The following is a 23,649-nucleotide window of genomic DNA, read 5'->3' on the forward strand; positions in this document are numbered from 1 at the left end:
ATACTCAAAGATAGTCTAGTCTAGTGTACAAATAAACACATGGTACACCTATATACCATTTATTATATAATATTTATTTTTATTTTTATTACAAAATAAACTCTTACTCTCGCTTCTATTATAAAATCTTAATTTTTCTTCTTTAGATATCTTTTGCAATTACACACTTCTCTCTACTCACTCTCCCTTTCTTCCTCCTTCATTTACTACAACAAACCCAACCTCTGAGCAAACCTCTAGCCATGCAAAGGGTTAAGTTCTGTGATGACTTTTAATATGCACAAAACATCAAATTATAGTATAATACTCCACATATGTATGAATTTTGATTGGTTAGAAATTTAACGTAAAACATATGCAAATCTTCTGTGTATTTGGCTGGAAGAATGACCAAAGGATGATTGGCAACTATAAATTGACGAAATCATAAGGAAAATTTACAAACCAACAAACATAAAAACAAATTTCTATCTTCCTAAGTAACTAATATTTATTCTATTATGGATGAGTTACATTCAGTTTGTGGTAGAAAGGACAAAGGTATTTTACCTTGAAAAAATGACTATAACAGAAGGACCCTTCATCCTGTCATTAGCATTAATTATTGCTTTGTTATTATTTGATATGAAAACAACACATGTGCTTGAGAAAATTGAGGAAACATTTGATATACATTTGTAAGGTTTACATAAGGCGAAGTTAAATTATCACATGCACAAATAGAACCATCGAGCAGTATAACGTCCCTAACTTCTCTTTTAACACAAGGAATATTATTCTTATGCTTAGACAACTTCACTCCCTTTTTTCTTTTTTATTTCCACCTTTTCAGTCTAACAAGTAATCACATCAAAGTTGAATTCATCAAACTCCATGTAATGTAAACAATATATTAATAAACATAAATTAATAGAATATTAAAAGTTATACTTACAATTTCATTAACTGAATCTTAGGTCAAACAAGTTATATGTAGGCATTTTCACTTCATTGAATAGGAACTACTCTTATTCATATCCTATAAGCGAGAAATAGAAAAATTATAAATTCACAAGTCAGTCATGCATATAATGATAGAATAACTTATCTGTTGCTCTTATGAAAAATACCTCCACTTTTTTTTTATCATTTTCACTTTTATCATCACATTCCATCGATGAAACCCACTTTTTTGAAATTGTATGTTATGTTTTCTTACAATTAGAACATTATTTCCACTTCACACTAAATTTTTTTTTATGCGTGGCATCCTGATGTATCGATCAACAATTTTGAGTTAAAGTTGAATTTGATTACTATAGTTCAAAACTCTACACAATTTAGAGGAATGCTTAATAAAGACCTCAATTTGTATTGGACAAAGCTCTTCTAACTTCATAAAATAAATTGCAGGCTGCAGATAAAGCCTATTTTTGTAACATTTATGCTTTTTTATAATCAACATCAATAAAATGAACTGAATTCAAATGATCAGCTTTTGTTGACTTTGTCTATCTTTTACATAACAAATTATTTGAAAATTGATCCATATGCTTATTCTTCATGGCACAAAAGATGTGATAGCAAGGGATACCATAAAATTCAAACAAACCGCAAACACAAACAAATTTATATTGATGATTATTATGCACAACTAAATACTCATTGCTTGGAGTGCAAAATTGATTTACCATCAGACTCACAATGTTGGATATTTCTAACCTTTCAACAACATTCAACAAAGTATAATACTCTATCTCAATTTTAACTTCCCTAAACTTATTCCTTGTGAATATTTTTGAAACCCCATGCTTAGTTCTAGAAAGAAAAGTTGTCAGAATAAGCTCCAAATATATTGAATTAAAATTAGAAATTAATTTATTGTGTCAGTATTCATTCACAGTTCTCTCAAAATTAAGCATTAAATCAATTAGACTATTCTTGCTTAGAACATATCTCTTGATGAAGGAATTAATACCTTCACAAATTGAGGTAGTTCTAATACTAGCAAAAAATTTGTCCCTCATTTATGCATTTTCCTATACTTCATGTCATACATTTTCTTCACTCACTTGTTGTTTACAACGCCATATTTTTCTATAATTCTTATCCATTCAGCCTTAAACCTGTCATGACTAAAGTTAGCATAAATCAAGGAATTAAAATCTTCCAAAAATGTTAGAATCTTTACATTATCAATGATATTTTATTAGATATGCCATGAACACAGTCGATGCAAGCATTCTCAATGACATTGTCCCATCTTTATTTGCGACAATTGCATTAGGGTGTTTGCCAAACATTGCCTCGAAAAAGGACTAAAAAAATCACTTGTATGTTTCAGTTGTCTCATATGAGACTAATGCAAAACAAAAAATTGTAATTTGTCTGTGGTGATTATACCCACAAAAAATAACCAATGGCTTGTTGTACTTGTTCTTCTTATATGTACTATCAAAAGCGACAACGTCTCCAAATACTTGATAATCAAGGTGACTCTCTCCATCCGACCAAAACAAGTGCTTTAGTCATTCATCAACTGTTTTAATATGCTTAAAGAAACACAAGGGATTATTCTGAGGCTTAAATTGCAATGGGTCCCCTTAAAAGCTACAACTTTCCACTTACCATAAAGGCGATGAAGACGTATCATGACTTGACAATGAACATAAGTGATAGGTTTAGGCTCTTTAGTACTTCGATTCTTCCTCTCACAGTGGTTCTTGTGTCTTTCACCTATTTTATTACAAAGCAATTGACGTGAGATAATATTACCTTTTCAATCATGATAAACATAATCTTTTCTTGTCTCAAAACCTAAACAATGAACATACTTATCATAAAAATTACGTGCTTCCTTTTTTAACCGAATTCAAAACTTAACATATCATCAATCTTCAATTCTAACATATCATTAGTCATCAATTTTATTATTTTCTTGCAAGTATCATCATAAAAATGCTTGTCATTATAACCTATATTCTTCCCACCAGTAGAATTATCATGATCTAGATCATTAAAATGTTTGTCATCTTTCCAATCACCATCATCATTCAACTTAACACAATCATCTTCACTTAGTGAGACCATTTTATATAATCTATTAAAAAGAATATAAAAAATTAACATGGTAGAATAATAAAATTAACATAGCTATGAAAAAATAAACAACATAAGCATATGAAAGTGTACTTAACTAGAGTTGTTATGTGCAAATGGTTATATGAAAATTAATCCCATTTCCTTTCAAATCAATTGCAATATTCATTTGCCAATTTGCAAGGTATCAAAACCAAGTCAAATGATATGCAAACCATGTCAAATAATAAATACTCTAAAAAGCTCAACTCATTAAGATGTAAATTATCTTGCTTGAACTCATAACTTTCTTCATCTTTTTTATGTTTTCTTGAATCATTAATTACAACTAGTGTCAATTTTCTTACAAACTACCTCACAATAATTGTAGCAATACAAAAGTATAATGCAAAGCTTAAGATTTTGTGGTGCTAACCTTATGAAAATAGTGCATCAGATATCCTTATCTTGCAACAAAACTTCTAAAATTGCTAATTAGGTTTTTAAAAACTTGTTTAACAAATATGAATGTGAAAAGATTAAAGAAAATATAAAAAATTTAAAATAAAATAAAATAAAATAAATGTGATGAAATTTGATGAGATATATCAGAGTGAAGGCAACTAGCTTATATACTTTTGTGCAAATATTCACACAACAGCCTCAGAAACAAAAAGGAAAGACCTTGTATTCTTTGTCAAAAATCAAAATAAAATTTAAATCGGTCACATGAACTCAATTAAATTAACTACTAATTACCAAACAAAATAAATAATGCATTGTAATATAGTGACTCTTCAACACTTTTACATCCTATATATAAAATAAATTGACACCTAAACAATATCATCATTATTCTTAATTTCTTACATATTTTTCCTTAATAGAACACTTTCTTACGAGGATGGACATGTTTTCAATCTCTCATAAACTTCATGTTTTGTGCATGCATGCATACACATACATATTCACAAAGAAATCAAATAATTAAATAAGGCATCAGCTTTTATTTTATTTTTTTCCTATGAGATCTCAAAGAGCTACGTGATCTGTAGCATCTTCACCTACAACTGAATGTGATTATATTCATATATATATATATATATATATATATATATATATTGAGTTTTAAAATATCATGTGTTTTATTTAAGCATTTTAGTTATCTTTTCTCTACCACTGTTACTCTCATTGGTTATTATCAACAAAATAAGATAAGCTAATCTAAATTATGTAAGCATTTTAGTTCATAATTTAAATTATGCAATGATGATTTCTATCATATGAATTAATAATTTAACAACTAAATCATAATAGTTCAAATTTAAAACAAAGCCACTTAACTATGCTTTATGGCAGAGTTCGTACTCCTTAATAGACCATGAATGACATATTTGTTAGTGTCATTTGTACTGTATATATTAGTTATTTATTAATGACATAATCATATAATTGTCAAACCAACACCAAAATTAGTTACAGACAGGCTAGGAACTGCATTCCCTTTCTAGGAGTACTTCATGGAGAATAATCGGTCAATAATTAATATACGCTCAATTGGGATTTCACCTAATGGAGCTGCTACAACTAAAATCTAAGATCCTAGTAAGTTGATATTAACTTGTAGAAATGACTCAAAGTCTAATTCGTTAAATAAGTAATAGTATTACTATTGTCTGCATGTATGCTTGTTTTCATGCTCATACTATTGAAATTTCATAAGAGTAATAGACTATTACAAATATTTTCTATTTGCAATAAGAAATGATAAACTTGTTATAATTGAGAAACTAAAAGTGGACTTTTTCAAGATGTATGTTATAAATTTCTATGTAACATGTCATGATATTTAAAATTTCTATAATTGAATACTTAATTGGAGCAAAGAAAATGAACACTAAACAAAAGAACACTTAATTTGCCTTAATGATCAAGATAGCAAACTAATGAAAGATTACAAGGACAATATTCAATTGGAGCATGGGTGGTTTATTAAACAAAAATTGTAAATTACATGCCAAAAGGAAATTTTAATACAAAAGCATTCAAATACTGTATTTGAATTATTACCTCTCAAATTTTGCTCATGTATATTATAAGTAGGTAGAACATTTTGAAGTTCATTTATGATTATGCATTACAATAACCATATCCATTGGAACTTGAGAACCCTTAATCTCAATTCCTCATTTCTAGATTTCAATCAACAATATATAAACTAATCATAAATATTATCAAACTAGAGAGCAATATCAAGTGAAAACCCTAATCAAGCATCCATCATATACAACTTGAAATTTCAACCATGAATGAAATAAAAAATAGATCAAGAAAGTAAACCCTACCTCAAGTATGAGAGCAAATGCAGATGAAAATAAATTTGAGCAACCTCAAGCACCTACAAATAAAAGAAAGGAAGAAACAATGAACCACGATAAAAAAAGAAGACAAAACGAATCAATAAGTCGAGAGTGAGAGAGCGAACAAATGCTTGGGGATTTCTAATGAAGATGAAAGAGAGGGTACAAAGTAGTGAAGGAGTAATACGATGGGACAGGGAACTCGAATCGACCTTGATGGCAGAATAAAGTGACTCGAAGAGATCAGAAGCAACAATGAAGTTAAGGTAAGAAGATAAAGCACGAGCTGAAACTAACATTGGTAATGAAGAGACGTGAAGCGAAAGAGACAGAAACATATTAACAATGAAGCAAGAAGATGAAGCAAACATGAGAACGTAAACTCAAATTTTATTTTTCAATTTAAAAATAAGTATTGAGAGAGTAATTGATAAATAAATAAATAAATAAATATAATAATTGTTATTAAACAAAATTATCATTTAAATATGTGTTTAAGTATTATTGATTAAAATCTTTTCTGCATAATATCTTAAAAGTTTTTAAGGAAATAATAGAATTTACTATAAAATTTACTCAATTTTGGATTACGTTCAGCTCTTAAACCATTTCTCTTCATAGCTCACCTACAAAATAAAACTCAATCAAAACTTATAATTATTAAAAACTAACATAATTAAACATCTAAAAGTTAAGTAATTGTGCACAAAATACGAATCACAAACGAGTTTTGATATGAAAATAAATAATTCTTTGAACGAAAAACATTAACTATGCCAAATTCACTTTTATCAATATAACTTATACAGCTTGTAATTATAGCTGCTTTCATAATTTTACCTAAGAAAACTTCTCATGAATTGTTAATCACTGATTAACTCAAAATTTTCATTGTGTTAATTATGTACAGGCTCTATTGGTTTTAACTTTTAATTAGACTTAAAAGTTGCTAAACTTTGTGGAAATAACATTGCTTGACAACAAATGCAAGCCACTGGTGTAAGCAGAGGTCCAACGATAAAGGAGTGTATAAAGAAGTTAGAACTTGGAACCCGACACCATGGTAGTTCCCTTCCCGTGGAACTCCACTAATCATTGATTTTAATTTCTTTGCGCCATAATCATTATGAATGACTTTTCACAAGTTTGGGAAAATATTGTCTCATCCTCCCCACGAAAATTGAAAGAGAGAAGACGTGGGTTCGGGCCCCAACGTTCAAAAATTTTGTGGGCTCCCAAACGCAAAAACATTTGTGGGGTGGGGCCAACTTGTCTGCGACTATGATAGAAAGGTTCCATGGGCACAATGCAAAAATATTAATTTATCCATGCAGGGACCATCATGTGCCATGATCACATTACATAACCCCGTCCCAAATGACCGTTTGAGGCACAACAATGCCAAACATGGTCGTGAATCAGTGGACGTGGACAGGTACTACATATCTATTAAGAAATTAATTAGGTGAAAGGGACGCATGAACCCCAAGATTGGACCCATTATATCGAGCATATAATGTGATACATGAAACCTCCACCATCTTATTGGGAAGTTGATTGTGGCTCAAAGAAGGTATCTATGTGTTCATTATTCTAGTTTACAAGTTATTATTATGAAAATTTGGCCCGTGAAGATCTGTATACGTTCGGAAGCGAGTTAATTCATGAACCTAATAGACAAAATGGAAGCTAAATTAGTTTGTCGTAATTATATCCAATGCGCTTTTATAGCATCATTAGTGCAACTGCAGCCTACCTTTGACTTTGCAACTTTAGTGGTAATTGAAAACACTCGAATAGAGCATGTAAATAATAAAGAAAACAACAGCAAATTGACAGGGGCTAGTTCACATACTAAAAAGGAAATGCCAATCATAAAATGATTTTTTTACACAGTATAAGGGGAGATTTGTCTTTGTTGAACTATACGAGACTAAGGGAGGTAAGTGTAATAATTAGTTAAAAAGAGTAAAATTGTAATATAAAAACAAGAACGATATTCATACACATGTACAATATTTTTACTCTTATTTTACTTTTTCTTTCTCTTTATCTCATATTTTACCACCTCTTAACATATTCTTTTTTCTTCATATACATAATGTTTACCAGATAAATATACATCATCAATATTAATCATCATCAATTATTGGATTCCAAAGATCTGCTAGTACCTAGGTGGTATCTTACTTGGAGATACCAAGCCAAAAGGATGACGACCCACTAATTTTATGGCACAAGATTTTGTGTGCGATACCGCAATGCCAGCCAATCAAATTTCCAAAAGGCTACATAGCCAATCTACATCTACATTTTTTTGCCCCCAAAAAGCAGGTACCCCAGTAAAAATGACCGTTAGAAAGACCATAATCTTCATTCTATTCTTTCCGGAAAAAAAAAACAAACATTACTCTTATAACCATTAATCACAATAGACCCAACTAGCCTCTGACTATAAAATATACCAAATGTCTCTCTCTTCTTCTTGCTTTTTGCTTTCACGTTGTACATTCCTCCATTATTTTAATCATTCTCCTTCCACCTAAGAATTCCCATACAAGTTATAAATACAACATCACACAGTCTCTCTGCTAGTTCTTCAACGTTCTGTTTTCTTCGCCTTCGATGCTATAATCCAATGGCTCCAATCTTCATCTCACTGCAAGTACTTGTGGTCTTCACTTGCATATTTCATGCAGCAACGGTGACGTGCACACGCCACCACAACAGTACCTTCAAAATATTGTCTTCCACAAACTTCTCCAAGCATTGGATTGGACCCATCGGTCACCGCGTAATCACCGTTGACATTAACGGCGGTGGCCACTTCCGTTCCGTCCAAGACGCCGTCAATGCCGTCCCAGACAACAACAGAAAGAACGTCCTCATTCAAATCAGCGCCGGATGCTACGTGTATATATTACACATAAAGCTCATTAATTATTGTTTCTTAATTTGCATTGCTTGAAAAATGCCATTAACTAATTAAATAATATTTCTAAAGCTTATTCATTAACCATATATTTTTGTGTATTAATACAGACATACATATAGGATAGTGTCACACTTTTTTCTATTGTTGGTGAAGAAAAATATTGAAGTAGTTGATTTGGGTATTGGGGGGTTGCAGAGAAAAGGTGGTAGTGCCCGTGACGAAGCCGTACATAACATTTCAGGGCGCGGGTAAGGAAGTGACAGTGATAGAATGGCATGATCGAGCGAGTGACCCTGGTCCCAACGGCCAACAACTGCGTACTTACAGAACCGCTTCTGTTACTGTTTTTGCCAGCTATTTTTCTGCTAGGAATATCAGCTTCAAGGTAAATTCATTGCTGACTCAAACACTACCTCACTCTGCATATCTCTACGTTTCACTAACCTTAACTTGCGGTAAATATTTTAACTAGTAATATGCTATAAAAATATCAAATTTAAAATATTGTTTAACTACCCTCTTGTTAGAATGAGTAATGCTTGTGCCAACCTTGTTCTTGCACGTGACCCTTTTTTGTTTTTTTTGTATTTGAAGTGTAATAATAATAAGGTTCCAAATTAGAAGTTTTCGTTTTCTTCTTTTGAGTCCGTAAAGTTGAGAAAGGTGTTTCGCCTTTTTGACCTATCGCGGGTATTGCTTAGTTAACTTGTAGTTGCAGATCCGAATTTTAGGTTACATTCTGTATTTGAAAATAAGTTAAAAACTAAACAACATGAATTTAATATAGAAATAATAATTAATAAGGTTAAAAATAAATGTAAACATGAGTATTTAACGTGAACTTAAAATGCCTTTTTCTGCAATTTTTGCACTTGGTCATCAACTTTTGAATTTTCCTTTTTCCTTTTTGGTAAAAGTTTGAGTGAATAATAAAGGAACAAAATGAATTCACTGTGGCGCAGAACACAGCTCCTGCACCAATGCCGGGGATGCAGGGATGGCAGGCGGCGGCGTTTCGCATATCGGGGGACAAAGCATACTTCTCCGGCTGTGGTTTCTACGGTGCACAAGACACACTTTGCGACGATGCTGGCCGGCATTACTTCAAGGAATGCTACATTGAAGGCTCCATTGATTTCATTTTTGGGAATGGCAGGTCCATGTACAAGGTAAAATTTACTGATTCATTATTTACTCCACTTAACTCATTACAATAATGTATTAAATTTTTGTTCTTTTTTATTATTTATCTTAATTTTACCAACATTGCCTAGTGGTCATGGTATTGAACGGGACAAGCAGAGCATTATTGCAGGTTACTATTGTAAAGTCTGTAGCGATATTTTACTCTCACATATTTCTTACAATATTTTCTATAATTATAAAAATAAGAAATACATAATAAAATGAGTGATGTGGTTAAAAATAAACCATTGGGTGGTATTGGTAATTTTAAAGTTTATTATTTTAGAATGCTTTCGTAGTTTGGGTGGACAAAGAATTAGTGGGGCAATAGTAAAATAGTAAAAGGAAACAAGCTTTTCTGACGCATTGCACATTTGTGTCAGCACACTCAGTATTCAACAGGAGAAATCCAAAGCATTCAGATACATAACGGAATATTGAACCACGTCATATAATGGAACACAAAACATGTCCACTGACAAGTTCTTCCGGTTCTTAATCACGTTAGCTTTCAAAACATTTTCCCAGATCTCTCCATCACTTCATCTCCATTTCCAACTCTTTTGTCTTTTTTTTCTCCCTTTGTTTCTAAAATTAAATGCAAACTTACGTCCACTTTTTCTAAAGTTAAAAAAAATTGGAGGTTTGTGTATACTGCTTGGTAATTGAATTCTACATCTGCCTCTGCATGTAATGGAAAACATGATAATTAAAAGAGTAGTACTGTTTTTACATATTTTTTTTAATAATTTTTAAATTTTATCTCGTTTAATTATAAAAAAGGTAATGATGCAATATATAACATAGCCAATTAATATTTAGAATAAAACATAAATACATTAAAATAATTATTTCAGGTGCTATTCTCTTATTGAAGTTTTATATTGATAATTTGTATGATACAAGCACTTAGGCAATAATATCTAAATTTAAATTTTTAAAAATAAATAAAATAAAATGGCCAAATAAAAGTGTCATTAGATTGTAGTTTATTACCCATAATGGTCTTTTTAATGTCACACATTACCCATAATGGCTGAATGGGAATATTGATGGGCACAGGATTGCGAGTTGCACTCAATAGCAACGAGGTTCGGTTCCATAGCAGCCCACGATAGGAAATACCCAGACGAGAAGACAGGCTTTGCTTTCGTACGATGCAGGGTAACGGGTACAGGCCCGCTCTATGTGGGGCGAGCAATGGGCCAATACTCAAGAATTGTCTACTCTTACACTTATTTCGATGACATTGTTGCACATGGCGGTTGGGATGATTGGGACCATGCAGACAACAAAACCAAGTAAGCTCTATCTAACTTTTTCTGTAGAAATTTCACGTGATTATCTTTTCAAATATTTATATTTTTAGTTTCATTTTATACCCATTGAATTGGTGAATTCTAATATATTGGGAGAGATAAAATAATTGGCATTCATCCTTTCATCTCAATAGCAGAATTTCTTTGCTGCACTCATTGTATCATCTAAGCAGGTTAAGAGGATAAAACATGAATGTAGGCTTAAAGGAGAAGGAGGAAAGTTTAAATATAGAAAGGATTTGACCTCCTTTAACATAAGAAAATGCATAAATTGACTTTATCCACCGATGATTTAAATTAAATTAGGTCTATAAAAACATTTTAATTTCACTTCACTTTTTTTTTTTCAGAAAACCTAAATCCGTAACTATAATATCAGGAAAGGGTCCCCAATCCCTTGTGAGTTATAACTTTTGACCAATGATCAATTCCGAGCATTGTTGGGCTTTGGGTGCCACTGTAGTGTTTGAAAACTTGAACGTCATCCTCCATGGGGTTCCCAATCTCTTTCGGCTTGTTCCCATTGTCTGTAGGCAAAATAGCACAATTATTGTATCCTATTGCATGCCACCATGGCTTTAGGAAATGAGTCAACCCAAAATGCAATAAACGGCATTAAAATCTAGTTGTTGCACATTCTCATTTTGGGCACATTAGACACAAGTTCTATTCGTACAATACTTTTGACACATTATTATTATTAGAGAGAAATAAGAAAATAAAATAGAATTGAGTATGATAAGACTAGGGATATGATAGAAAAATATAAAAATGAAAAATTGAGGTGTAAAAAATATTATAAAATGTGTAAAAATAATAAATTCATAAATATAACATTGTTGGGCACCTGTGCAGTACAGAAATATGTATGAAGAGTGTGTAGATTCAGTTTTCTGGCTTAGCTGTTCTTCACTTACATCTATTTGTAGTAAACTAACTCTATTTTATGATTGTACGATGACGACATTCTTGACTTAATAATATCTGGATTGTTGATATGGGGTTGTACGATGACAGGACTGTGTTCTTCGGAGTGTACAAGTGTTGGGGACCAGGAGCAGAAGCCGTACGTGGGGTCTCATGGGCAAGAGATTTAGATTTCGAATCCGCACATCCATTTCTCGTGAAGAGCTTCGTCAATGGCAGGCACTGGATCGCTCCAACTGATGCTTAGTTAAACCCATTTGTTAATCACGGCACTAACCCTTTCAAAAAGAAAGGCACTTCATTTATTTTATTTTTTATTTGTCTTTGTTAATATAGGAATTCATTTATTCGCTCTTTGTAGGATAAATCTAGCATGCAAAGCCATTATTCTCTCCTTCGTCCTTGTGTTTCATGCTTTTCTTTTGACTATTCTTTGATTACCTTCGAATGTAATAAATCTATGATAATATATGAAAGAAGAAGAAAGAGTAAACATTTTTACAAGTGTTAAATTGCCAGTTCATTTGCATGGACTACATGAACAGAGTTTAACAAAGCATAGATTGTCAAGTATGTGAAAGATGTAAGCACAAATTTAATGGGATCTAATTACATGAATTTAGAATATTAATTGAAATAAATAATTTGTAAAGTCACTTACTTGTTGTAGACATTGTTGATTGTGTGTGGACTTACGTGGAATGCGATCCTTTTGTAATGAGAAACTAAGAACTTCTTTTGCCTAATCACGTTCTCCTAATCCTAGGTTCTTAATAGGGCAAACTTAGAGAGCAATGAAATATGTTACCATGACGGCAAAGGGGACTTAGCCACTATATTTATTAAACCTAGGCACTTTCCATTATGGACCTGGAGGTTAGGCACACACTGAATTCCACTTTAGATCAATATTAAGTATTTAAGGCCTAAATAATTGATCACATTATTAGCAGACTTAAATATCATCAAATGGATCACAATATTATCTTGTTTTTGACAAAATAAAAAATCATAATTGATTTTAGCCCATTATAAATTTTATAAGAAATTCTAACATTCTCCCACTTGGACAAAATCAATTGTGTAGTTCATAATTTTTGAAATTTTAAAAAAGTGACTCTCAGGCTAATAACATGTTATGGCCACAAACATATGATTCCAAAATATAACACTTAATTAAGACTCCATCCAACAAAATCATGCAATATCGAATCATGGCGGCAATTGCATCCTTTATTGATGCAACTCCTTCCATAGTTACAAATATTACTGACTTCATCGACTAGTCATCTGTGTGGAGTGTGGTGAGAAAATGATATGCCAATGTGATCAAACAACCATACTATCATTTTCTACATCAGTCCCTAATTTTTCTCAAATGCTTAAAAGCCAAAGAAATTATATATTTCATTACGAACTATTATGCCTCAGCTCCAACTGGCATCAACCAACGGCATAGTGGTCCTAATGACGCCGAGCTCAATAATTCACATTTGATACATACATACATACATATATATATATATATATATATATATATATATAAACATCTCATTACTCATTCATCAAATCAAATGCGAAATGTCACCAACACAACATTTACGAAAGTCTAAAATAAGAATTCAATAAACGTAAAATGACATAAAACCAAAAAGAAACTCTCACTTAACCAAACACATCAAAAGAACTCACAATGCCCATTTTTTCAACATGCCTTTTGAAAATAATAGGCCTAAGTCCCTTGGTCAAGGGGTCAGCTAACATGGAATCTGTGTCAATGTGCTCTATCACAATGGAACCATCTTTCACAAGGTCTCTGATAGTCAAGTACTTCAACTCCAAATGTTTAGATCTACTAAAAATCTTATTATTCTTTGTATAAAATACTGCAGCTCTGTTGTCACAAAAAATCTTTAGTGGTGCAACAATGGTATCCACAATACGAAGTCCTATTACTAGATTTCTCAACCAAATAGCATGAGTAGCAGCTTCATAACAAGCAATGAACTCTACCTGCATGGTAGAAGAGGCAACGAGAGTTTGTTTCTTGCTCCTCCAGGATATTGCACCTAGAACCATCATAAAAACATATCCTGAAGTCGATTTTCTGTCATCAGGACACCCGCCAAGATTTGAATCTATGTATCCCACAATCTCAAGGTTGTCTACTCTATTATATATAAGCATATACTCTTTTGTCTTCTTCAAGTATCTCATTACTTTCTTAGCAGCTATCTAGTGATCACTTCCAGGATTTGATTGATATCTACCTAGAACACCAACAATGAAAGCAATGTCAGGTCTAGTGCATACTTGAGCATACATGAAACTTCCTAATGCGCTTGCAAAAGGTCTGTCATTCATTTCTGCTTGCTCAATCTCATTCTTAGGACATTGATCCTTGTTGAGCCTATCACCTTTAACAACTGGAACATCTCATGATTTACAGTTCTGCATATTGAATCTCTCTAAGACTCTATCAATATAAGCCTTTTGAGATAACCCCAGTGTACGTTGTGATCTATCTCTGTGAATCTCAATTCCCAACACAAAAGAAGCTTCACCCAAATCCTTCATGTCAAAGAATCGGGTCAACATCTGTTTTGTCTCATGTAACATGCCCAAATCATTACAAGCCAATAATATATCATCCACATATAGCACGAGGAAGATAAATTTGCTCCCACTGACCTTGAGGTATATATACAATGATCAACTTTATTCTCCTCAAACCCTATAGAAGTCACCACTTCATCAAATTTCAGATACCACTGTCTAGAGGCTTGTTTTAAACCATAGATTGATCTTTTGAGTCTACAGACCAAGTTCTTACCATCATCAATGTGGAAACCCTCTGGTTATTGCATGTATATTGTCTCATTTAATTCACCATTCAGAAAAGTAGTCTTTACATCCATTTGATGCAGCTCTAAATCAAAGTGAGCAACTAGTGCCATGATGATCCTGAAGGAGTCCTTGCTTGACACAGGCGAAAAAGTTTCTTTAAAGTCAATTCCTTCCTTTTGTGTGAAACCTTTGGCCACCAGTCTTGCTTTGAATCTCTCAATCTTACCATTTGAGTTCTTCTTCGTCTTGAATACCCATTTACAACCAACTGTCTTGCAATTTTAGGCAACTCAACAAGCTCTTATACATCATTTACCAACATGGACTGTATTTCTTCATTCATCGCATGCTTTCACATCTCAGATTGCAGACAAGATACAGCTTCTTGATAGTTCTTTGGGTCAACAATGTCTCTAATGTCGTATGCATCCTCACTAAGATACACCACAAAATCATTACCAATAGCAGATCTTCTCTCTCTAGTTGATCTTCTCAAAGGAATTTGTGCTATTGGCTGAATAGGCTGTGGAATATCCACTGCAGCAGGGGGATCACACACATTATTAATTTGAGGAGCAGTTGCGTCTTGAATCAAATTTTTATTTTCAATTGGAACATTTTGAACCTCAGCCTCATTAGGAACAATTGTTGGGATGCCAATTTCAGAAACAGGCAGTGACAAGGCAATAGTCGTAGGTAACAAAACATCAGTCTCTTTGAATATTTCAACATGATCAGCTACATCAAGCTCCAAGAACTTGGCATTCATGGACTCTATTATTTTTCTCTCCTTACCAGAACAGAAGAACCTGTATCCTTTAGCGCGATCCGGATATCTAATGAAAAAGCAACAACTTGTCTTGGGGTCTGTTTTTCTCTGCAAGGGATTATAAATTTTACTTCAGCTAGACACCCCAATACTCAAAGATGATTCAAACTTGGCTTTCTTCCTGTCCACAGTTCAAAAGGTGTTTTGGGAACAGATTTACTAGGAACTCTATTAAGAATATAAAGGGCCATTTTTAAGGCTTCACCCCACAAAAATTCTGGCAAGTTACATTCACTCATCATACTTCTCATCATATCTTTAAGTGTCCTATTGCGTCTTTCAGCTACACCATTTTGTTCAGGACTATCAGGCATGGTGTATTATGGAACTATTCCACATTCTTACAGATATAAGGCAAACAGTCCCATATGTTGTCCTATAATACCATACCTACCAAACTACTCTTCACCACGATCAGATCTTACAATTTTAATCATTTTTCCTAATTGTTTTTTTTACCTGTCTTAAATATTTTAAAATTTTCAAGTGCTTCAGACTTTTCTTTAATTAAATAAAGATATCCATGTCGGGAAAAATCATCAATAAATATAATGAAATAAGTTTTACCACAAATTGTAGGAATTAGAGGCCCACTGATGTCAGTGTGAATGATCTCTAAGAGATTTGTACTCCTAATTGCACCTTTCTTTTTCGTCTTAGTAAATTTTCCCCTAATGTAACGTACACAAGTTTCTAAATCATCAAAATTCAATGAAGGTAGTATATTTGTCTTTGTCAACCTTTCAACTCTTTGCTTAGAAATATGACCTAGACGTTTGTGCCACAACATTAAGGATTTTTCCTCAACCTTAGATCTTTTAGCAACACAATTTTCAACGACTAAAGATAAGAAGTATCATCAGAAGCTAAAGACAATTTATATAAACCATTAACTAAAAGTCCATAACCAACAATTTGAGAGTTTAATGTCAAATTTATCTTTCTATCTCCAAAAATAAAATTAAAACTAAGTTCATCCAAACGAGAAATAGAAATCAAATTTCTTCTAAAAGAGGGTACATAAAATGTATTATTCAAAATCAACTCAAATCCACAACTTATAACTAAACTGACATCTCCCACTTTCTCCACTAAGACTTCAAGATCACTTCCTACCCTGAGCTTGTTTTCCCTCAAATTGGGCTCCCTCAGATTTTGAACCCCTGTAAAGATATAGCAATATGAGTTGTGGAACCACTTAGGGATGGCAATGGGTAGGGTACTATAGTACCCATCCCCATACCTGCGTTTTAAAAAAATACCCGTACCCAGACCCATACCCGCGTGGGTATAAACATTAATCCCCGTACCTGTACCCTCTGGATACCCGCATACCCGTCTTGTACCCATTACCCGCGCTTGTTTGAGAAAAAAATATTTATAAAGGAAAATATGTTTATATAATTTCACATAAGTAGCATAATAATACAAAAATTCAATATGTAGTTGTCGAACAAGGTACAAATATAGATAAAAAACAAATATTCAAAGATCATAAATGTTAAATGTATCTTAATATAATAATTTTCTAAACTAAAATTCTTAGAAACAATAAGCAAAACTAAACACACAAGTTATTTGTCAGTAATAATCCTATCTTGTGTGAGATTTGATTGATTGGTAATGTCAGAACGACAACGAAATAGATCTGTACAATGGTTGTCCCTTCGTGTGGGATCACTTAGTAACCTCTTGTGACGGCATTAACAACTAACTCTAATGAATAACATTTCATAGTTATTAAGTTTTAGTGAGACAGACATTGAGAATGAGAATAGAGTTAGAGTAGAGAAGTTCAATACTAACAATAGAAAGTTGATACATAAAATATTTTTTTTAACTTTTGAATTTGAAATTGTAAGAAAAATAATAGATTTAATTAAAATAATATAATATAATTAATATATATATATATATATATATATATTAATACTATTATTTTAGTGAATTAAATATAAATTTTTGAAAAATATTTTAGTGAATTAAATATTTATAATGTATATAAATTTAAAAAAAATTGAATAAAAGATAAATAGTTACAATAAAATTTTATAATAAAGAAATATACGTGTATATTAAAAAAATTATACTTTTTTATCTTAAAAAAATTAACAAATAAAAATTAATAATAATTTTTTATATTTATATCTTTTCAAAAACTTCTTTGAATGTGAATAAATAGTAAGAATAATATTATTTAGATTCAATAGATTATAGTTGTTCTTGTAATACATATGTTGCATAGAAAAATATTATTTTAAATTAAAATATAAAAATAAAATTTAAATATTATTAATAAATAATAAGTTTACGGTAATAGTTGGTGATTGTAAAATTTATAAATATTTATAATATATTTATTATTTATCATTCACTTTATGATTTAAACATCAATATTATTTTATTAACAAAAATATTTGTGTAAAAAATATTTTATGTGTGTCATATATAAATAATATTTTAAAAAAAAGTCAATCTCATATTAACTATGTAATAATTAAATTGTGTTAGCCTAATTAAATGATATAAAATAGTAGATAAATTTTTCTATTAAAAATATAAACCAAAATAAATTTTTTGGTTTACTTTATTATTAAATATATTTTTATATTAATCTTATATAACTTCACATAAGTAATATAATAATACAAAAATTCAATTCATAATTGTAGAATAAAGTTTAAGCACATATATATATATATATATATATATATATATATATATATACATATGCGGGTATGGGGCGGGGTGGGTACTTAGATACCCATACCCGCACCCATCCCCATTAAAATTTGCGGGTTTTTACCCACACCCATACTCGTACCCGTATAGCGGGTAAATACCCTACCCATTGTAGGTAAATTTTGCGGGTGCCCATCTGGTACTTTACCCATTGTCATCCCTAACCACTATCAATCCACCAAGAGTCTATAGGAATATCAACTAGATTGGATTCATAACAGATAAGAGCTAGACAATTACCTTCAGATTTGTTATTATTCTTTATCCAAGCCTTGAACTTTTCACAATCGAATTTCTTATGTCCTTTCTTTTTACACCAAAAACACCAAATATTCTTCTTAAAGACTGTTAGTTTAGGTCCTCCTACATTGTGGCATTGACTCTTACTTAGTTTTTCTGAACCTTGATATTGATGAGAAGCATTAGAAGACCTATTTACATTTTTTCCAATTTCCCTTGCCAGAAGTAGGTTTACTATGGACAGATAAAAGGGCTATGTCACTCTTTTCTTTCTTAAGTTTCTCTTCCTCAACAACACACTTGGTAATTAGGTCGTTCACACTCTAATTTGCACCAATGGTATTATGGGCAGTTTTGATTTGGGTAAAATAAGCAGATAGGCAATTTAAGGCATGTTCAACAATAAATTCTTCATTAAGGTCAATGTGGTGAGATTTCAGCTTGGTTTGAACGTGGACCATCTTCATAATGAACTCCCTTACACCTCCAACATTGTCATATCTCATGTTTGTCAACTGTTTCATTAGACATATAGACTCAGCGTTATCAGATACTTGGTACCTCTCTCCCAAAGCAGTGAGAAACTCCTTGGCTGTACCTTTCTCCGGAAGACCACTCAAAAGGTGTTCAGAGACTGTTCTCTTGATAGTGATTAGGCTCAACCTGTCAGACCTCTCCCACTGAGCTAAACGCTCTTTTTGTTCAGGTGTGTTGTCTGCATTAATTGTGGGCTTACTCTCACGCAAAGCTAAGTCAAGATCAGCAATTCTCAAAGAGAAGTCCAAATCTTGTTCCCACTTGCTATAGTTTGACCCAATTAGGATCTCAATGGATGCAGAACAATTATTCATAGAAAAATTCACTGATAAGATAAAACATTAATGCATTAGATCATATCATAAGACAAGATATAGCTCAAGATAAAAATAAAAAAAAAGCTATCAAAGTGAGGCTCATAAAATAACATATTCTCTTTTGGGTAGAATACACTAACCAGAGTGATTACTGAGGTCAATACCTCAGGTGGGTTAATCCATGAACACACCAAGCTAAGAAAATTGTCCCCTTTGGGCAAACAAATCTCTCAACTTAATGCATTTTCCAATAACTCCATCCAAATTCAATTTTCAACCTATACACATAACTACCCCCTTTGGGCAAGCAATCACATATAAAGATTAAAAACATTCCTCAAATTACAAAAAAAAAATTTACAAACCAATATAAATGGTCCCATTTTGGTGGTAACGATTTATAGCAATCCACAAAATTCATTTGCACAGGAATTAATATTCTCTTGTCCAAGTTATGAAACAGAAGAATGCATCAAAGTTGTTCTTTAATCATCAATTACATTCACAACATGTTTATACTTAAACAATAATAATTAAAAAATTATTGATGAATTTATAACAGTAGAAATTTGAATAATGAGTAATCGTAATCTCATTAATTATAATGCAAGTATATGTGAGATAGAATATCTTACCAAACATAAATGATAACAATACAATTGAAATAAACATTCGGAATAAGCATTTGAATTGTAATAGCTTGTATTGAAAATAAAAACAGCAAGCAAACGTAATATTCATATTGAAACAGCAAACAAACATAACTTATTCATATTAAAAGGCGTTGTTGCATTAAGTATTATAACGTCAAGCAATTGTTCAATACACTGGGAGCAATGTCGAGCAATTGAAATAAAAGTGTTGAAATATTAGATATTGGCGCAACGATTGAAATAAAGACGTTAAAATATTAGATATTAAAATATTAATATTTTAACGGAAAAATAATGATGGCAGCGAAATATTATTCAATGTGAATTTTAAATCCATTCGTTTCAACAAATAGATTAGGGGCGGCAACAATTCAATTTTAGATTTAAAATCAAAATTGGTTTAAATTTAGGAATTAAACATCATCCGAGCAAATAGATAGTAATTCAATAGATAAACAATTGAAACATAACTGAATACAAGCATTGTTTGTATGTCAAATGCAAATAGGTAATATATTAACTATGCAAATAATATTGAACTATTAAAACATCACACCAAAAGAAAACGATATATTACGCATGGTTTAATTCAAATTTAGATTAATTAAATGTTAATAACTGAATTCCAAATCATGTAATTTAAGCTCTGATACCAAATGTAAGCACAAATTTAATGGGATTTAATTACATGAATTTAGAATATCAATTGAAACCAACAATTTGTAAAGTCACTTACTTGTTATAAACATTGTTGATTATGCGTGGACTTACGTGGAATGCGATCCCTTTGTAGTGAGAAGCTAAGAACTTCCTTTGCTTAATTACGCTCTCCTAATCCTAGGTTCTCAATGAGTCAAACATAGAGAGCAATGGAATGTTACTGTGACGGCAAATGGACTTAACCACTATATTTATTAACCCTAGGCACTTTTCATTATGGACCTAAAGGTTAGGCCCATACTGAATTCTACTCTAGATCAATATTAAGTGTTTAAGACTCAAATAATTGATCACATTATTAGCAGGCTTAAATATCATTAAATGGATCACAATATTAGCCTGTTCTTGACAAAATAAAAAATCACAATTGATTATAACTTATTATAAATTTTATAAGAAATTCTAAAAAAAAGCAAAATTCACGTGAAAGCATGGACGTTGTGTACTTGTATTTTAAAATAAGTAATTAAATAGAGATTCAATGATCCATAAGGAATATCCAGGGGAACAAGATTGGCAAGTAAAATCAGGAGCGAGCTTCAGGACAAAAACGTTCCGTTGTTGTCCACATTCTTGACATTTCCAAGATGAACATTAGCTTGATAAAACGTTCATATTCTTCTTTCCGTAAGGTGGTTTGTGCTTCACAGCTAATTTGTTATATCCCCATCACATTATCATGATCATATATTTCTATTTATCTATCTCTCACTTTAACCTCTGGTAGTGCTTTTTCTTGCGCAATTCCCCATCACTACATGAAAATTACCTTAATCAAACTATGCTTGTGTATCTCACAATACATTAATAATGTTTATGTAAATCTATAATGTTGGCATTAAATATTTAATTTTTATCAGACAAAGATTATCTTAACAAAAAAATTCAAACGTTGAGCGCTTTCCGTATGACATTTTTATTTGTAATGCATGCATGTCTCGTAAAGTCTAATCCCGAAATGAGTGATTGAATGATTCTCCAACCATTTTAGATATCGTTCTCTTTTTCCCAGCATAGCAATAATTACATAAATTGTTAAAAATAACCAATTATATTAAGAGATAATGAATAGTTAAAAAAAAGGATGGAATATAACTCTTCAAGAATTATGTGGACTGACTGCTCCCGTCAACCTACGGAATGGTTATAGTTGATACAAAGGAGTGATAATTTAACTTTGGTTTACCCTTCTCCCCGTAATTTGACTTTTCTGGGTTCGTCTTTTTCTGCTCTACCCTTTTGGAGACAACACATTAGAGGCCACCATTGATGCTTAATTGGACCACGAAACCATCGACGTAGGAATCACTCACCCGAACCAAACCTTCGCGGACTGTCACATTTGCTTTCCATAATGAGAACCAGAGTCAAAATTAAGGGAACAACGTAGTAGGGCATTTTCAAAGTGGATCTTACTAAGTAGTGTGATTCTTTTTCACCGCAAATTAGCTTAGTGTTAAAAAGTGGAATCGTCGGATACCACTGATCGCGCAATCCCACAGCCGGTAACACGATAAATTGTGAAATCGTGAGATCTTATCAGGAATTTGGCAATTTGCATACCATAGTCTCCAAAGCAGATTTACGACTAAAATACCAAATAAAATACTGACACTAGATCCTGGAATGAAAGATAGACAAAAGTTAAATTGAAGAAATAGAACACAAGTAGAGAATATACTTTGCGGCCTCAATTACTTGTAGCTAATTTTCTGTTAACATTAAAGCTTCCAACTGGGTTTTTAACAAAACACAAGTTACTGATTGAATCTTTAAATCCTGAAGTAAAAGATTTCAATTATAACTAATACAACAAACATAATTGAAGACACAAGATCTATATTGAAAAACACATCTAATAAGCCATGTTAAACAAAAAAAAAGGACTAAATAAGTGATTTTGCAAAGAGATTATGTTTCCAAGCCAGAAATAAATCCTGTAATTTTCAAAAACTGTATTAGAAAGTTGACATAAATAATTATTTTTCAAAGCCAAAGTAAACTAAGCTAAAATCTCAGAAAGTTGATGAAATTGGCATATCAATAGTACGTGCAGAGACCAATGATCAAAAGATCATGCAAGTGAGTAGTGTTATCTGTTATATACAATTCATTACCAATGATCAAAAGATCATACAAGGGAGTGATGTTATCTGTTTTATACAATTCATTATTTATGAAGTCCAGATACTTCAAAACTGCAAACGTGTCCGAGTAAGCATTTATAGTTTAATTTATTTTTAAAAATTAATTTTTAACCTAATCCAACTGAAATATAGCTCCTAATCATTTGATTCAGTTTAGATAAAATTTAATAGAATAAAAGCAGAAGCTTCTTTTTGTGATATTTCTATATTTCTTTAGATAGAACTACTAATTTTTTTATGAAATTCTAATTTAAATAAGAGAGTAAAGTATGTAATTTTTGTGTGTTTATAGTATGAAAAATATTTTAACTAAATTACTTAAACAAAGAAAAAATATAATTTCATGTGTTTTTTTGTAAAATGTAATGATTGATATTCAAATATAACACATTAATATAAATAAATTATCAATACCTCTTTATAAATATTTTGTATAAAGTATGTTATTTCTTTAGATTCATGTTATCATATCTAATTGAAATTCAAATTTTTTCCATATCCCGTATCTGTATCTTACTAAGTATCTAGACTTCATAGATTATTATTCTAAGTTAAACACTGTTTAGGGGATGTAGCAGATCACAAGTGCCTCATAGTGTGATTACAAATCTTGACAAACTTAAGGCAATTGATCACAACAACAGTGTTTAGTAATACAAGCTTATAGCTTTTAACTGAGTCAATAAACTAGAAAACTTGCTTCAGAAAGTTACTCGAAGAAATCAGAAATGACCATAAAAAAAGGAAGGAAATTACAACATATAGCATTTAGCTTCCAAAAGCTAGTTACCAACAATTAACTTCTTTTTACATTTACTTCAAAAAATATATCCA

General features: G+C 31.5%; 2 protein-coding genes across 2 annotated transcripts; one reads left to right on the forward strand and one right to left on the reverse strand.

Annotated features, from left to right (window-relative positions):
• The first annotated feature begins 8,055 nt into the window (after nucleotides 1–8,055).
• On the forward strand, nucleotides 8,056–12,030 carry LOC113870212 (probable pectinesterase 68). The gene is made up of 5 exons (XM_027506805.1): nucleotides 8,056–8,330; nucleotides 8,548–8,737; nucleotides 9,315–9,521; nucleotides 10,600–10,838; nucleotides 11,874–12,030. Exons 1-5 carry the CDS (start codon nucleotides 8,056–8,058, stop codon nucleotides 12,028–12,030), a joined length of 1,068 nt encoding a protein of 355 aa, XP_027362606.1.
• Nucleotides 12,031–18,764: 6,734 nt separating this feature from the next.
• LOC113870213 lies at nucleotides 18,765–22,066 on the reverse strand. The gene is made up of 2 exons (XM_027506806.1): nucleotides 21,982–22,066; nucleotides 18,765–19,303 (listed from the first exon to the last, which is right to left on the reverse strand). The coding sequence occupies exons 1-2, from the start codon at nucleotides 22,064–22,066 to the stop codon at nucleotides 18,765–18,767; spliced, it is 624 nt and encodes a 207-aa protein (XP_027362607.1).
• Nucleotides 22,067–23,649: the final 1,583 nt, after the last annotated feature.

The sequence above is a fragment of the Abrus precatorius genome, unplaced genomic scaffold (assembly GCF_003935025.1).
Source record: "Abrus precatorius isolate BTA unplaced genomic scaffold, Abrus_2018 Scaffold6, whole genome shotgun sequence".
NCBI lineage: Eukaryota > Viridiplantae > Streptophyta > Magnoliopsida > Fabales > Fabaceae > Abrus > Abrus precatorius.

Excerpts from the sequence above, each read along its gene's own strand:
- LOC113870212 (XM_027506805.1), top strand. The coding sequence starts at position 8,056 with ATGGCTCCAATCTTCATCTCACTGCAAGTACTTGTGGTCTTCACTTGC. Across the intron at positions 8,738-9,314 it reads CTAGGAATATCAGCTTCAAG|AACACAGCTCCTGCACCAAT; the intron begins GTAAATTCATTG and ends ACTGTGGCGCAG. Across the intron at positions 10,839-11,873 it reads CATGCAGACAACAAAACCAA|GACTGTGTTCTTCGGAGTGT; the intron begins GTAAGCTCTATC and ends GTACGATGACAG.
- LOC113870213 (XM_027506806.1), bottom strand. The coding sequence starts at position 22,066 with ATGCCCTACTACGTTGTTCCCTTAATTTTGACTCTGGTTCTCATTATG. Across the intron at positions 19,304-21,981 it reads TCCGCGAAGGTTTGGTTCGG|TGAATTTTTCTATGAATAAT; the intron begins GTGAGTGATTCC and ends TTATCTTATCAG.